The sequence below is a fragment of the Marmota flaviventris genome, chromosome 3, assembly GCF_047511675.1.
Source record: "Marmota flaviventris isolate mMarFla1 chromosome 3, mMarFla1.hap1, whole genome shotgun sequence".
NCBI lineage: Eukaryota > Metazoa > Chordata > Mammalia > Rodentia > Sciuridae > Marmota > Marmota flaviventris.
This window is the reverse complement of record NC_092500.1, coordinates 143161504-143179216: the sequence shown is the minus strand read 5'-3', so window position 1 is coordinate 143179216 and position 17713 is coordinate 143161504. Positions and strand designations below refer to the sequence as shown.

General features: G+C 39.7%; 1 protein-coding gene across 4 annotated transcripts in view; it reads left to right on the top strand.

Moving 5' to 3' along the window:
* The window catches only part of Snx25 (sorting nexin 25), a 123217-nt gene that overhangs the window by 6141 nt on the left and 99363 nt on the right, over positions 1-17713 (top strand). Inside the window, exon 1 of one of the 4 annotated variants that reach the window (XM_071610490.1) lies at positions 2454-3145. The exons of 1 other annotated variant lie outside the window; for it this stretch is intronic. In XM_071610490.1, coding sequence (XP_071466591.1) covers positions 2723-3145 — 423 coding nt within the window. In that variant the 5' untranslated portion in view covers positions 2454-2722. Of the gene's footprint in view, positions 1-2453; positions 3146-17713 lie in introns of those variants that run through there. 2 more of the 4 variants (XM_071610489.1, XM_027927206.2) reach the window with 2 other exon arrangements.

The window sequence follows — 17713 nt, the reverse complement described above, 5'->3', positions numbered from 1 at the left end:
ACACTTTTAAACATGTAATACAGGTCTTAGGCTCATGTATTTAAACCCTGTTTTTTTTCTGTTTTCCTGTAATATAGGATGCTAATTCAGTTTTTAAGAAGTACTGTAAATAGTGGTTAAATGTACAAATTCTGAAGCAAATCCAGAGTGATAACAAAATCCTAGCTTTGTTATTTATTTGGTTTTGTGATGTTGAACAAGATTAATTTACTTCCTGTGCCTTAATTTTGCCATGTGTAGATAGAGATAATCTCTATCAAGATTATACATGAAATGAAGTATGTCTAATGCTTGGAATGGTATCTGGTACACAGTAAGTGTTCAGTTAGTAACTATCATTGTGAACTATGAGTTTAAATTGGAAAACAAAATATCTTTTTTTTTGCCCTGCTTGTGGCAAAAATATTGATATAATTACTGAATGCTTTCAGTCTTTAAATGAAATAACTTGGATTTGTACGGTACACTTTGAGGCTCCCCGATGTATAAATATTAACTATTTTAGAGGCAAAAGAGCTTACTCAAAATAGATATACTGCTTTTATTTTTTAAAAAAGGACAGGAGATTATGAAAGGTAGGGTTTTGTTGTTGTTGTTTTGTTTTTGGGTTTTTTTTTTTTTTTTTTTTTGTACCAGGAATTGAACCCAGGGATACTCAACCAATGAGCCACATCCACAGCCCTTTTTTATTTTTATTTTTTTTAAACAGCATCTCACTAAGGTACTTAGGGCCTCACTAAATTGCTGAGGCTGACCTTAAATTAGTGATCTTCCTGCCTCAGCCTCCTGAATTACTGGGATTATAGGCATGGGCCACTGTGCCTGTCTAGTTACTTACTTTTGATGTCATCACCTTGGCATGGCAAACTCACATTTGGCTAGTTCTTATTTTTGTATTAGGGGGTATAAGAGAGAATGAAGTTCTCCATGAATACCAATTAGTATTAAAAACAAAAAGGTTTCTAAAAATGAAAAATGTGAATTTGTTTATATATATAAAAAATAATTCACTTGCATACCCTTTGTTTAAATTAACCATTGAAGATTACTTTTAGAATTTACTTCATTTCCTATTTGAAATCCATGTGCCATTCCAAAGAAATCATTATTAAGACATGAAATGAATGCCTAGGTGAACTGTACATGTCTATGGACACCAGTGCATTTTCTTTTGAATAATCTCTTAAATAATACTTAATTTTAGAAGAATATACACTAAATATTTTAGCTTACTTCTAAATAATGTTTAATGTTGAATTTTACCTTTATTGAAGTAACACAGTAATAATACTTATTCACAGATGGAATGATTCCTTATAGAAAAACACATAGTCACAGTATCTGAAAATACATTTTAATCCTTATTTTTCTTTTATTACTCAAGGAAAACTGAATGTAAATCCACTTATTGGAAAACAACAGAAGTTTAAAAATATTTAAATTATTCATTAAAGTGGCAATGGAGAGAGTTCCTAGGCTCTTGCCCTTTTAATGTTTCCCATATCCTTATCTTTGTCTCATGCTTCTCTTGCTAAAATGCCTCTCCTTCCCATCCTGTTTCCATTCTTTATTTGCCATCCTACTCTTTCCTACTTTTAAAATAATCTTTTCAGAATTCCTTTAATTCCATTGTCCAGTAAAGATACATCTGTTACTTTATTGGTCTTAGCACTACAGTAATTACCTGGGTTTGTGTAGCCTATTGGCATCTATCTTCTCAGAAAGCATCATGTGTATACTACGGGGTGGGAGGTGGGACCATAATAAAAGAGGCAAATATATAATATAAAAATCTGGACCACTCTCGTTTGCATGGGTAACAGCATTTGCACTGAACAGTTGGCAACAAAAAATACATTATTGGAGATAAACTAATTATGGCAGCTGTGTATACCCTCTGGCACCAGGCAGATTCCTTTGGCCTTTCCATAAGTAGGAATCTAGATTTCAATTACTCCACATTTGTCTGATTCCTTACCTAAGGTAGCAGCAGGGTGGGAAAGAGGAGTTTGTTAGTGGAAAATTGTTAAAAGTGAGGAACAGAAATGATTTCCGTTTACAGAGCAGGCGAAAACAAAGCTGTAAGGAAGGTTAGGAGGTTTCTTTTAGGTGATGATCAGAGGGCGGAATTAAGGGATCACCTACCTGAGTTAAAAATGCTCCTGACACCTGCAGCAAAATTTTCCATCAACAGACGGTATCCTGGGGGAGTGAAGAAAAGGGGGAGGGGGAGCGCGGGAAAGAGCTATGTTCGCTGCGATTGGTTGCCACCCTCCCCCCTAGGGGCAGCGGCCTGCCGGACCCCGCCCCCGCACCGCGGGTGGGTGGCGGGCACCTCCCAGCTGTCACTCTGCTGTAGCAGTGGCCCTCCGCCCTCTCTTGGCAGTCACTCGGTGGCCGCCCCCACCCCCCGCCCAGCGTCAGGCATCGCCGGCTTCAGTCACAACACGGTCCCGCTACCTGGGCGCGCCCGGCCCGGCAGCTGAGGGCCGGGCGCCGGCTGGCGGCGCTGAGGGGCCGCTGGGAGGGGCTCGGCAGAGTCTGTTGGAGCCGTTCCCTCGGAGGGCCGCCGGCTAGGGCATGAGAACCGGCTCCCCTAGCCTCCGGAGCGGTGGCGGGAGCGGCGAGGCGGGGAGGCGCCGCGCAGAGGCCACCGTCCAGGGCAGCGCCAGGGGACAGCGGGGCAGGAGATGTGCCTGTCCTTAGCGGCACAAGAAGCAGCATGCACCCCGATGCCACAGACAGCAGCAGCACCGGCTTCAGCCCCGCACCGGCCGCAGGCACCGGCGGCCATCCTGCCCCGGGCTGCGCGGGCGGGCAGCAGCCGGAGTTGCTGGAGAACGCCCAGGCGGCGGCGGCGGCGGCGCCCAGGGGTCCCGGCGGCGGTTGCTGGCGGGTGCCCGTGGCCGTGGCCGCATTCGCCGCCGTGGCTCTCTCCTTCTTGGGGCCCGGCTGCTGGGAGGCGGCGGGAGGCGCGGGGCCGTGCACCGTCCTGCTCCGGCTCAGCCTGTACCTGAGTTGCGCGGCGGCCGCCTTCCTGCTGGGGACCCTCTTCGCCCTCTTTGGCTGGAGCCCTCGCGCCTCGCCGCCCGACTTCGTCGGCGCCTGGAGCCGGCTGGCCGCTGCCCCCGGCTGCCCGCTGCGGGTGAGTACCCCTCTCGGCTGCCTCACGCGCCGGCGGCCTCGGCCCGTTCGCCCGCTTCCGGTGCGAGCCTCCGGTTCTGCGAGACCCCGCGGGCCGCGGCGTGCCCTCCTCGCCCGCCCTGGGCCCCTTCTTGTAGCTGGAAACCCGAGAGGAACGGGCGAGGTATGTGGGCCCACGCGAGGCGGCTCCAGGCTCCGTGGATTTGGAGGGGATGCAGGGCATTAGGTAGGCTCTGTAGTTAGTCACCCACCATCCTCAGTCACAACCTCGGTTGCTGAACAGTCATGCCGAATCCTCGATGTTGCTGTGCAGTAGGGGAGTTGGTGTGTTCCCTAGGAACCTGTACAGCTTTCGCTGTACCCAGGCACTACATTGGCGATCCTGTTTTGGTTCTGGGAAACGGTTTTGTTGGGAGGTAGCTTTACAGTCATTTCCAGGTAAGGAAACTTTGTTAGATCACCCACCTAGTACCTCACACCAAAGCCTGTATACACTTCCTACCACCCCGTCCTGTCTTCCACCATGTTGATAACTAGGAACAGGACGGCAGAAATCACTGTAGTTTGCAAAGAAAGACAAATTATCCTCAGCGAGGTCTGGGGCATTGGGGCTGTGATTAGGAAAAATAGCAAAGAACTTATTTTAAATGAGCTTTTTTTGAGTTCCAAACCCACTATTTTCTCTCCCTCTTATCTTTTTTTTATAATCCCTTAAAAGTAACCTTATTCTGTTGTAGCTTGATGTTCACTGCTTGACTGAATGATACTATCATTAAACTGAAATTGCTCAAGCACTCTGGGGGGTCAGTGAAATGGCAGTAGCTAAATTTCATAAGAATGTTTATTAGAGTGACCATCATCCCCAGGGTTTGTATTTACTTATAACATGACCTGCTTACTCATATGTAAAAAAGCATCACACTGTCCTCCAAAATGACTCTTCCTAGAGTCTGTCAGTCAGAATGGTGCGCTGGAGTAATGACTGAAGGTTTGAAGACAAGGAAGGTATCAGGCATCCTTTCTCTGATGATTTGGTATAGTAAAGGGTAGGAGACTCTTGGTTATGTAAGTAAGTAGTCCCTCAAATCGGTAATGGCTATTTCTCTTAAAAATCTTCACCTAGCTGTCCATTTTTCCTTTCTCATGTAGGAAGAGTTGGTGAACAGATGTTTTCCTTTTGTTTTTTTTTCTATAGTGATGTTACCTGTTTGTTTATAGATCTATACTCAGTTCTTGAGTAGTGTGAGAAGTTATAATTCTTTCAGTACATATTTAATGAGCATCTTGTATGAACCAAATTCTACTGTATTCTGGAAGCTGGGGTTGAACTGATACAGAAAAGTTATTCTTTCTGGAAGTTATATTCCTGTGAAGGACCAGACAATAAATACATATTTTCATGTAATGATAAATGCTTATTAAACAAAGTGTGATTAAGAAGCCAGGCACTCACCTGTAAATCAGCAGCTCACTGAGTCAGGAAGATGGCAAGTTCAAAGCCAGCCTCAGCAACTTGGTGAGACCCTGTCTCAAAATAAATAAAGGACTGGGGATCCAGCTCAGTGGTTGAGTGCCTCTGGGTTCAACCCCTGGTGTGTACACACATACACACACACACACACTATTAAGAGATAAGTAATTAAGATCAAGGAGTACTGGGGGGAAAGAAGTTTAAATGGTCAGATCAGGGTCAAAAGCTGAGGGTCTGGAAGCTTCATGTTATGGATTACTACTATTTCCTGCAAACTGCATTCTCCCACATTTCACAGCTCACTTATACCTCTATGTTGGTAAAATTTGATTATCATCTAGAAAGATGGTTTCATAGAAGAATTTTTTTTAAAGAAAGAGTGAGAGAGAGAGAGAATTTTAATATTTATTTTTTAGTATTTGGCGGACACAACATCTTTGTCTGTATGTGGTGCTGAGGATTGAACCCCCGGCCATGCGCATGCCAGGCAAGCGCGCTACCACTTGGGCCACATCCCCAGCCCCAACATAGAAGAATTTTTAAAGAAAGTACTTTGCAGGTGACAGAAAATGAAGCAACAGGCATAGTCTCTCCAGTATATAATGCCAAGATTTCAGATAATAGCAGAGGGAAGTATAATCTAAGGAACGTGATTATTGTTCATTCTTTTTGAACTTTTAATTCCTATAATAGATTTAATTAAGAAAATAAGCAATTAGGGAATTACTTTCAAAGTTATATATTACTGAGAATTGAAATGTATGTTATTCCCATGAAATTGTGTTTTCTTTATGGCTCTGGGTCTAGTTACTTGAGCCTCTAGTTTGCTGTATTTGCAGTAACTTGTGTTTTTAAAAAATGTTCTCTTCTTTATGAATGGAAGGATGGGAAGCATAAGCATGTGGTGTAGTATAAGATATCCATCAGTTATGTGGGGGTAGGAGCTGGACCACACAGGTCATTTAACATATGTGGAGGGGGAGACTGTTTAGCAGTGAACCAAATGGAGCTTCTTAGAATAACAGTGACTACTACAGAAATCTGGATTCTGCATACACAAAAAAAGAATCCTTTTTTATTCTTATACATGGTGAATTTTTCCAGTCTGAGCTAGACATGCAGACACTGGGATCCATCCTTTTATCTACCCATACTCTCCCCACCTTTTTTTTTCCTTCTTGGCTTCTTTCAGTAGAAGAAAAACACGTATATGGTTAAAAGCAGGTAACTCCAGAAATCTAAACTGAAAGGGCAAAAATATTTTCATGACTAGAGGTGTTTGAAAGCTTTACCATATTGTTATCAGTTGTAAATTCCAAGAAGTCAGGACCTATAATTGGCACCTTTTGTTATCCTTTGCACCTAGTAGGAGCTCAGGGCTCCTCAAATGATTGCTGATGATAATGAAAAAAAAATGGCCTGTTTATGTTCACTAATCTAATGCTTTTCCCCTCCAGTTAAACACGTTTCAGACATTTCCCATGAATTTGAATTTACTTAGATGGGAACTATTATTGGTTAAAGTAATAAAAATAGCTTTTATCCCAGATACAAATTGCATCCCAAATGTCCAATGGAATTTTCAGACACTTGCAAAGCTTTTGTGTAAAGTTGGAATGTTGACACTGAAGTCTTGACTATTGATATCTGGACCCAACTTTAGAAAAACTTAGACTTTGATACAGGCCTGCAGACTGGAGCTGTGATTCTGTGTTGCTAGCCATCTCCAAGTGTGACAGGTGTTAGCTCAACTTTGCTGAGTGGGCTGTCATAGTACAATGTTCCTAGTCCAAGGTTGTGTTTGGTATTCTACAAGTCAGTTAACTTGCTCGGGTCAGATTCACTAGCCACAGTTACTTGACTCTAGCTTCTGATCTCACCAAAGCAAGAACAAGAGAAATAGGACAAGTATGAATTAATGGTTTAGGAACTTGATTGTTATTATGAGACCAGCAGTTCAAAGTACATCTTATAATGGAAAAGAGGGAACTATTTCTTACATTTCCATGATAAGAAGGTAAGAGAGAATAACTTCTTAGACAACTTTTCTGCCACTTAGTCTTTATTCTTTTACACAGTTTAGTAGATACTTTAACAATTATTACAAATTGACAGTTTATAGTTGTGTTTATTTTTAAGGTAAAAGGTGATCTTATTTCTGAATATACTGTGAAATAATTAAATCAAGCTATCTAGCATATTAATTCCTCAAACACTTAACAGTTTTAATCTAGGTACTTTCTGACTTATACCTCTTAAGTTCAAAACAAATAAGCAGTTAATTAATGAGGATTGGAGGGCTGACACAAGAATGTCCACAAAAGTTGAGTGATTAGTAGTATACAGGAAATTAAAGATCTTGGATATATGAAGAAAACATTAATGAAAGACTTCAAAGTTCAGCCAGATAGAAAAGTTCAAGAAGTTCATCAAATGTAATTAATAAACATTTACTGAATGTCTGCTACACATCTCATGTTCTGAACTTGTTAACTATTTTTTTTTTTCCTGTAGTTTCTGAGTGCCAGTGCCAGGCACATAGTAAACTCTCAGTAGGTAGATTTTGATGTGAACAAATTTAAGTATCCAGCTGACATTTTTAGATTTGAAATTTCAACCATCTACTTAGGGAGGGATAGAGTCTTTCTAAAGGGAACATTAAGAGCTTGAATATTTTTTTTTATAAGTGCATGGTATGGTTTGTGGGGTTGAGGAGGATTCAGAGATGAACAAGAATACTCCTGTCCCTGCCCTCTTAGTCTGAGTAGATCAGAATGATAGAGAACCCTAGATAGGAAGGCAGATGTTTACAAAGACAGTAAAAACATTCACACAGCAGTCAACTGCTCTAGTTGGCCTGGGGTAGACTTCTAGAATTCCTAAATGGGTTCTTTTACTAATACAAACGTCCTTTGAGTAAAACAAACTTAATTTAGTTACTTGAGGGGAAAAGGAAGAGAAACAGGAATTAGGAGTCTATACATAGCCTCTTTGTGGCTTTCCTTTTTTTATGCTAACATGCAAGCTAATCCTCAATAATTTGATAATGGGTAATGGCACAATATATTTACTGTCTTCAGAATGTTTGTTAGCATTTTAACTAGAAGATTTAAGTGTGGTGACCAATGAGGAAAATGTTTTTTTAGGAATATGGTGTTTAGAAAATCCCTTAAATCATAGGATTCTTCCTAATTCCTTGTGGTATAAGGGACATGGTACTTAAGACTCATACTATGCATAATTTTTAATTTGTATAGGTAGTAATATTACATGATTGATAAAATCAAAGCATTTAGAAAGGTAAAATAATGAAAAAGTTTCTCTTCCCTATAGGCAGCCACTATTAATAGTTGCTATTTATTCTTCCAGCACATACAAGCAAATATAAATATATATTCAAAAAGAAGTTTTTAATACCTATAATTTTTTTTCAGTACTTGATTGAACAAAGGGGTGCCATACCATTAAGCTACATCTCCCAGCCAGTTTTTTGTTGTTGTTTTGAAACACAGTCTCCCTAAATTGCTGAGGTTGGCCTTGAACTTGTGATTTTCCTGCCTCAGACTCCTGAGTCATGGGGCACCTATCATCTCTTGATTTATAAACAGTGATTACACATAAAGGGAAGTTATTAATGTTTACTGTTTTCTGTTAGGAAGAAACTCTTCATTAAAGTTGGGGAATTAAAGACAACTTACATTAAGACAAAGCTATATATGAATAGTGATAACTTCAAAGTAGGAAGATAGACTACTTGGAACATAAAAATAACCAATCAAATGAACCAAATATATCCTAGCAAATGAGGCAAATATGTATTTGAATTTGGCAAAACTGTCTAAAGGAAGCAATATATATTTTTGTAATTTGTTAAAAGGATCTGGAAAACTGTTTTAGAGACAGAGTACATGTACCATTTGAGATTTGAGTTGCTAGTGAGATTATGAGATGAGTCACAAAAACTGGGTTTGGAAAGGAAGTTTTGGCCAGGTTGTAGAAGTCTTCAAATGAGAGAGAGATTTTGAGTACAGAACAACTGAGCTCAGCTTTAGAAATATTAAATGGAAATGTGATTCTACTGGACATCAAAGGAGAAATACTGTGTGGCTACAGTGATCAAAAGTGAGAGTTAAATGAGGGGTCGGGATTGTGGCTCAGTGATAGAGCACTTGCCAAGCATGCGTGAGGCACTGGTACCACATAAAAATAAACAAATAAAATAAAAGTATTGTGGCCATCTACTATGTTTTTTTTTTTTGTGTGTGTATATATATATATACACACACACACACACATATATATATATATTTATATATTTTAAAAAATGAGAGTTAATTAACTTGTGTGAATGGAGACTAGAGGAATAAATTTTAAGAGTGAGATTTTTTTGATGTTAAATATCATTGGTTACCATTACAGAAAGTTTCTTGATTGTGTTCTCAATGAGATAGGAATTTGGGAATAAAGGGAGAGATACTGAGTCTCAAAGGAAGTGCCCATGAACCATTGAATTACAGACAGCACTTACTACTCCAGACTGACAGGCCCTTGGAACAAGGAAACTCAGGAAGAACTGGTGAGAATTTATGTAGCTCCATCCTGGCTCCATCTCTATTCAAGGTTATCCAGGAGAACTTCTGAGAAGGAGTTCTATAAATATTAACACCCACACCAACTAGATGCTGTTTCTCCCTCTGGAGATAGCCTAAAGAATGTGAATTCCTTGCTTTATCCCAAGTGCTTCTCTCTCGAGATTGCCACCATGCTCCCTGAATATGGATCTGTTTTCCTAGATAAACCTCCCTCTATGCCTTTGACTGGGTGCTTGCTGAAATTCTTTTCTGTCAGGTAACTCTATGCCAAGAACCCCACTGGTTCTGAGTCAAGTTCCCTGTCCTCTCTGGGAACTCCTCAGATCCTTCTTCAGAGATGTCTCTTCGGTGATATAAAAAGTGGCCTTATATTCCTTTTAAACAACACATTCAGACCCAAACCAAAGAGTCATACTCTTGGTATACAAATGTGAAGACTAAAGCCTTGATTTGAATGTTCTCCTCTGAGCCTTCTTAATTCTGGTCATACCTGGGGTGTTATTTTTAACTGTCTTGATTCTTAAACTGCTTTTTGTGGGGAGCATACTATGATGTCATCCTGGTAATTGATGTTGCCTGCTTAAAAATATTTTAGGTTTCGTTTTCCAAGTATATCATTTTTGGGGTAGGAAGTGCCCTAGATTTCCTAAAATGTATGCTTCCTTGTACTCAGAAATGGTGCACAGTTGTACTAAAAAGGTGACTCAGCAGATTTGCTGCTGAGGGTTCAGGCTACAGAGAAGAATAGTGTCTATGGAAGGTTGTTAGTATTCAAATGGTTGCGTCCAAACTTGGATTTTTTTTGTTTTTGTTTGTGTTTTGTTGTGAATTACAGCTTTACTTTTGAAAAAAAAAAAAGTAAACAGAGAATTTGAGTTTTTACCCTTTTCTGTTAGGTTACCTTCCAAGCTAGGATTGATTGGTTGAATGGAAAGACATGGAAGTTTGCAGCCCTTCTCTGGAGTTCTCCTGGATACCTGAGGGCAAGGTTTAGGTCTAAGCCATACCCTGTTTTAGTCTTGGGTTGTGTGCTTCTGTAGTTTCTTCAAACACAGTGATGCTTTCCAGAAAACCCAATGGATTTGGGTGTGTTTGGGTGGGCTTCTCAGCTCACATACTGCTTTGGGGAGAAAGTAGTTAAGAGTTTTGAGGTATGTCTGCTGTGATCCTGGGGCTAGCCAGAATTTACCAGCTACTCTAGACACTGGCTAGTCCTGGTACCTTTGTTAGCCTGGGATTCTATGTATGAATAGCCACAAGTTGGTATAAAGAGATATGAATACAGTAACTCAAAGTAAAATGCCTCTGAGGTCAAGAAGGAAAAAAGGAGTGAAATGTGCTTTTTATTTTATTTTATTTTTTTGGATAAGACACATGAACTTGTTTAGGCTACTAGGGTCCATTTAATAAGCATTCTATTTTAGCACTGAATGTTGTTTTAGTGAGCTTTTAGTGAACTGTTTAGAGGAAGAAAAGTTTATTTTGGGCTCACAGTTTCAGATGTCTAAGTCCATAGACAATGCTCTCCATTCCTCAGGGATCCAGATGAGGCAGGGCATCATGACTGAAGAGGGTGGTGAAGGAATGAAACTGGGACATGGCACCAGGAAGGGGGCGGGGAGAGAGAGAGAGAGAGAGAGAGAGAGAGAGAGAGAGAGAGAGAGAGAGTCCACTTGCCAGATACAAAATATAAACCCTAAATGCCCCCAAATGACCTACTTCCTCCAGCCACACCCTACCTGATTCCAGTGACCACTTAGTTAATCCATGTTAGGAGATTAATTCCCTAATTGTGTTAAGTCTCCCAGAACCCAATCATTTCACTTCTAAACAATGCACTTCTTGCATTGTCTCACACATGATTTTTGGGAGGACACCCAATAGCAAGCCATAATAAATACACTGTTTGGGAAATTAGTTTACAAATATCCATTGCTAAAGTAATCCGGATGTCTGTAGTTCTCACTCAACGTAATATAGGAGTGAGTTTATGTAATAGTAGTAACTAAAATTGCTGAGTAGTAACTAAATTTGCTCATAAGATTCTCATATTTTGCAGTATTCTTAAGCTCACGTAGGTTCCTCCATTATTGGTGCCTGCAGAGTTTTTGAGGGAGGCTTCTGTACTGTGCCACTACTGGCAGTGTCTAAAATAGTGTGTTTCCTGTTGGAGTATCACTGGCTCTATCCACAGTGTTGTACATTCATAAATACTTTCTCCTTTTGTTTATCTTGAGCCCAAACCATATTATATGTTTTCTTGAAGCTTGGAGTATTGTCATTTTTCTCACTCAGACATGTTTAAGTTTTTTTAACCTTGTGGATGCTGAGGAATTTCTGCCCCTGTTTGCACCTCTTGTGAAAACATATTCTTCTTTTTTTTTTCCTGGCCTTGTCTTTTCTCCATCTGGCCTAGAATAGCCCCTGGGATCAAGCTAGGACCCTCTGGTTTCTACTCTCCAACCTTAAGCCTTTGCATATGAGCCATCTCTTCTTCCTATACAAATCAACTCATAGAAATATAAGCATGAGGGCTGAATGCAGGGTTTGCCAACTTGTTAGACATGAAATTAATGTCTTCAGTATTCCAGAATTTCTATGTGTTTTTCCTGATGCAGAATTTTTAATTTTTTTAAATTCCATTTTAGTATACCTTCCAGAGATTTTGATCTGTAGATAGCTGAGAAGGTTGGTTTGTTTTCTAAATTTTAATCTTGGTCATTCTTGAAGGCTCATTTTTTGATTCTCTCTGTTAGGTAGTCTCATGTTGAGCTCCCTCCAATAGCCATCTCCTACATTGAAGACTTTGAGGGTCATTCCTCAGACTCAACCTCTTAACTTGGCAATTCCATATGGCAGTCCCAGAGGTACCTGAAATTCAAGTCTAAGACATCTTGAGATCAGTGTCTCCATTTGTCTTTTCTCTGTGGCAGTGAATGGCACCTCTGAAAGTTACGTCCCACATCCTGAAGCCTAGGGAGCCTTCCCAACCTCTCGTCCTCTTAACCACATGCACTGCATCTTCAAGTCCTGTGTTCTTACCTTGCAGTCATCTGCTTCTTTCCAACTCTCCTACTTGGTCCCAGCTAGCATCATGGCCCACTTAGATGATTACAACCTCACCTTTTAATTTATTCTCTTAAAAATGCAAGCCTAATCATATCCCTCTTCAGGTTTCAATTAAAACCCCTCAGTAGTGTCCTGATGTTCTTCCAAACCCTATAGCTTAATCTGTCATAATTACCTTCACTCCTCATGCTATGTCCTTAAATATTGCAGTGCCAAGCTCCCTCCATTTATATGGACTTCATGTGTGGTTGCCTCTATATCTAGTGCCCTTTCTCTGTCCCCTTTACCTGTTGAACTGTCTTCCTCTTCTTTCAGGCCTCAATTGTCATGTTGGCGAAGAAGCTTTCTTTGTCTTCCAACTTTATATGTTCTGTGGCTCCAAGTACCTCTCCTTCATTGTACTTATCACAATTGCCATTTTAGACTCATTTGAATGGTTTCTTGTCCTTTTTCATTAACCCCTGAACTCCATGCAGGCAGAAACACCCCCCCTGTATCTTTAATACTTAGGTGATTTACTAGATGAGCAATTCATGTTTCTTGAATGAATGAATAAGTGATTGGATCAGTAGATTATAGGCATTAAGAGAATAGTTTTTTTTTTCTGTATTTGAACCTTGGCTCCATCCTAATACTCTGTGATGAGTATTGCATTTTTAAAAGAATAAATTAAAAAGTGAGGTTGTAATCATCTAGGTGGGCCATGATGCTAGTTGGGACCAAATAGGAGAGTTGGAAAGAAGCAGATGGCTGTAAGGTACTCAAGAGGATGAGGATAATTTGCCTAAGATTTCTAAGCCCATTCCCCTCATCTGAAAAACAGAGGTAGTAAATACTTATGTGAGTTATTCGGAATAATGTGATAATCTTTGTAAAACATGGAATATAGTGCTTTAGATATGGTAAGTGTTAAGTGATAGCTTTTATACTTTAATTTTTAAAAACCTTTTAATTATGAAATTTTGAAATGCAGATTCCAAAAATCACATAAACTAAATGTTTAGTGAATGAATGACTTGGCTCTATAGTACTTTCTTCCTTGCATGCTGTCGTTCTATCACCCAAATGTGCATCCGCAGACTTTATAGTTTTGTCTTGCCTACTGAAAAAGTTTCCCCTCTGTCCTTTTTATAAATGGTTTATCTACTGAAGAACTTGGAATATTTGTGCTATAAAATACAACAGACACTAGTATGGCAGTATGTAAAAACGTGGATGTGTAACCGATGTAATTCTGCAATCTGTATACGGGATAAAAATGGGAGTTCATAACCCACTTGAATCAAATGTATGAAAAATGATATGTCAAGAGCTATGTAATGTTTTGAACAACTAATAATAATAAAAAAAAGACAAAAAAAATGTCCTACATAGTATGGATTTTGCTGATAGGTTATAAAGGACACAGTTCAGCATGTTCCTTTTTCCTCTCCACTTCCTGCATATTGACAGCTGGGTGGAGAGGCTTGATCAAACTCATGTTTGATTCCTTTGGTAGGACTTTGGGTGGTAATGTTCCTTCATGAGGAGGCGCATAATATCTTGTCTTTGTTTTTGTAGTATTAGTAGCTGTTACTACTTAATACCTAGATTCAGTAACTTACAAAGTGTAACAAAATGGTGATATTTGAATTCTGATGTCCATTTTTTAGTGTTTTAGTATAAATACTAAAAAAAGACACATTTTCTGTCATTTACTATTTAATTACATGGTTCATACAGAAAAACTGGATAAATGTTTGATTCTTTCACTTTTCCAGTTACCAAGACAATGAATTGGTTTCCTACCATCTTCTTAAGGTGACAATTAGTGTGAGTTAAAGAAAATATTATTCCAAACTCATGGATTTGAATATATATGATAAGTTTCAATAAGTTCTAATTATTATCTTTTTTTTTGAAGCTTATTTTGCTATCTTTGGTCAATGGAAACCCTTTCAAGTTGATTCCTGGGTTCTTTTGACATGACCTTAGTGATTTTTTTTTTTTTTTTTTGTATCAGGGATTGAACCCAGGGGCACTTAACCACTAAGCCATATCCCCAGTCCTTTTATTCATTTATTTATTTTTATTTTGAGACAGGGTCTCACTGAGTTTCTGAGGGCCTCACCAAGTTGTTGAGACTGGCTGGCCTAGAGCTTGCAATCCTGCTTCAGCTTCCCAAGCCATTGGGCTTATAGGCATGCACTGCCACGCCTGACTCTCATGTCCTCTTAATGCTTTGTAATTATCTTTGCCATTTGCTTATAGCATATATTGGCATTGTTTTTATTTTTTTAGATGTTGATGGGCCTTTATTCATTTATTTATATGTGGTGCTGAGAATCAAACCTAGTACCTCACACATTCTAGGCAAGTGCTCTACCATTGAGCCACAATCCCAGCCCCTATGTTGGCATTGTTGATGAGTTCAGGTAATTGGTTTTTGTCCTCAGTTTATTTTATCCTGATCCACGGTTGTGAATATAATTAACAAATATTAAGTATTACAGGAGTCATAATTGTGAATGTCATGAAGTGAATGCCTTAGAAATTAGTATAACTAAACTTTAAAATATTTAGCACTTGGAGTTTGTGGGTACATGTATTCATTAACTAATATAATTTTTACTTTTACCATGTGAGGTAGGGACTGTTTTTCTCATTGCACGTGTGGAAGAACTCAGGTTAAATAATGTGTTCATGCTACATTACTTAACATTATTTTACATTATTTAACAAGTGACAGAGCTTATCATTAGATCCATGGCTCTCCTACTCTGGAACCTACACACTTAACCACTTTACCTTTTTAAATGTCAAAAGTTAGTGTGGCCAGGTGTGGTGGCACAATGCTGGTGATCCCAGAGACTCAGGACGCTAAAGCAGGAGGATCTTGAGTTTGAGTCCTGACAGGGCAATTTAGCAAGACCCTGACAGGGCTAGGATATAGTTGAGTGGTAAATAGTCCCTAGGTTCAATCCCTAGTGTCAAGGGGGAAAAAAGTTAGTTGGGCTTGATTCGGGTTTAAAAAAAAAACTCAGGAATCTTTGGGGGCTGGTTTTAGGATCTACTTAGGAATTAGTATCACTCTGCAATCTCAGAATGAACTTGAATGATGATATAGCTGCCTCTTCTATGCTCCTGACGATCATTACTAATCAAGTAAGTAATCATTACTAATCAAGTAAGGTCCACTAGTTTTTTTCCCTACTGCCATTCATGCAAGACCACAGAATCCCTCTTAAAATTCACTAGTATTAACATATAATGTGAAACATATCTGCCTTTCTGAGTAGAACCTCATAGAATGACAGTGATTCTTTGGATTCCCAAATCACTTTTTTTCTGCCTACACTACTCTATCATCACCATACTATACCATAATAGTCCTCTGCTCTTTTGATCTCTTCTGGTAAAAAATTGCCCCCCTCCAAAAAAAAGTCAGCTTCCCAAACAATGATCCATTAATAATAATTTGTGTAGGTTCTTTTAGGTACACCTCAAAAAGAAAGATAGAGGACCAGAGGAAGATTTGGTGGTCACATGAATTTGAAAAAAAACTAAATTCTTGAAGTTTTATAATGTACATTATTATATTCTATTAAGGTTCTGAGAAATTCTATGGTAAAGACACTTGTTTCAATGTTCTTAATCTAGTGTTTTCCAAGCATTTTTGATCTTGGTATCTCCTTTCTTTTTAAAATTTTTTTTTGACAATAAGGAAATTTATTATCTTAAGAAGTAACACCCATGGGCTGGGGATGTGGCTCAAGCGGTAGCGTGCTCGCCTGGCATGCGTGCGGCCCGGGTTCGATCCTCAGCACCACATACCAAACAAAAATGTTGTGTCTGCCGAAAACTAAAAAATAAATATTTAAAAAACTTCTCTCTCTCTCTCTCTCTCTCTTAAAAAAAAAAAAAAAAAAAAGAAGTAACACCCAGTCCAGAAGCAGGACAGGCTCAGGATTGGGCAGGCTCTACGTGGGGAGCATGGAGCCAGCAGTACTATTTCCCTATATGTTTCTTGGCTCCCCCATCACCTGTATGTTAACTCTTGTGCTCTTGGTTAGATGAGTGCATCAGTTTCAGTCAGGCACCACAGCCATATGGGATGATAGCTATTGGAAGAACAAGAAAAAATGTTTTGAACAAGTAAAAACAGCCTTAGAAATGCCCCCGCAGTGTTCCTCTCACATCTTATTTGCCATGTTTGGGCAAGTGCCTATTCTTAACAAATTGTTGGCAAGAGAAGCAGAATTTTTAACTGGCCTAGGTCAGCCATTTAGAATAAAGGAGACTCCAGAGTCAACACAGAGAACACTTGACCTCATACAGGAGGTCTTCATGAAGGGCTAACTTCCTCTGATAGCCTTGTACACCTCTACTCACTCATTCATGCTAACTACTTGCTATTCCTGATTTATCTTTGTATAGCATAAGCAGGTAGGCATGCATATATCCCCAGGAAGGCCTTTGCCCCAATTTTACATATTCAATTCTATTTGTTGTTAGTGCTACAACTCAATTGCTCTTCCATCCAGACAGCTTTTGCCCAATAAACATTTACTGAGGAAAGAAAAGGGGAAATTCCAGTTTATAGGGTCTGGCTTAGGTGACTGAATGGATACAGGTGCCATTTGTATAGGTTTGGTGTGGTAGTAATTAGGGATGTGGATATTTTGACCATGTAGGTTTTGAGGTGCCTATAGTAGTCGAGCATACAGTTAGATATGCAGATCTGCAATTTTAGAGAGGCACCAAGGTTAAACACATAGATCTGTTTACATGCTAGTTAAAACTGTAGGGTCAATGAGCATGTAGTGGTTGAAAAGTAGTAGGCCAGAGGGCAGGCAAAGGAGGAGTAGTCCACTGAGGAGTGACAGAGTAAACTTCGGAGACTTAAGTAGGAGAGAAATGCCCAGAGAAGCCACAAGAGAGGCCGGGAGTAAATGGCCTACAGTGTCAGAGCACAGAGATTCAGAACAAAGATGGAGGTGTCCCCTGGATTTGGCAACTTGTTTGGGGATTGGGGTGGAGAGGTGAGGGTAGACTTGGGACAGAAATGACATCCTCTAGATTGAAGAGTGAGTGGGAGGTAAGGAAGCAGAGAGTATGGACCAGGTGCTCTAGAAACTTGGCTGAGGAGGAAAGAGAAGGCAGCATTTAGAGGATGGAGTGGTGTGTGTGTTATGGGATAGATTTGTTGTTTGTTGAGAGAGATTTTGTTGTTGTTGAGAGAGAGATTTCTGGGTTAAGAGACAGACTAGAAAGTAGAGAAGGCGGGACCTAAAAACCCCAGAGATGCTGATTGATAGTGTCCAGGCAAAAAAGGAGGGGATTTAGACTTGAGACTAGTGAGAAAGAGGTAAATGAGAGTACATAGAAACTTTGTGAGAGGTTGGCAGGGAATTAAGATACTTCAAGCTGGGTAGCTTCAAATATCTGAGTAAATGGG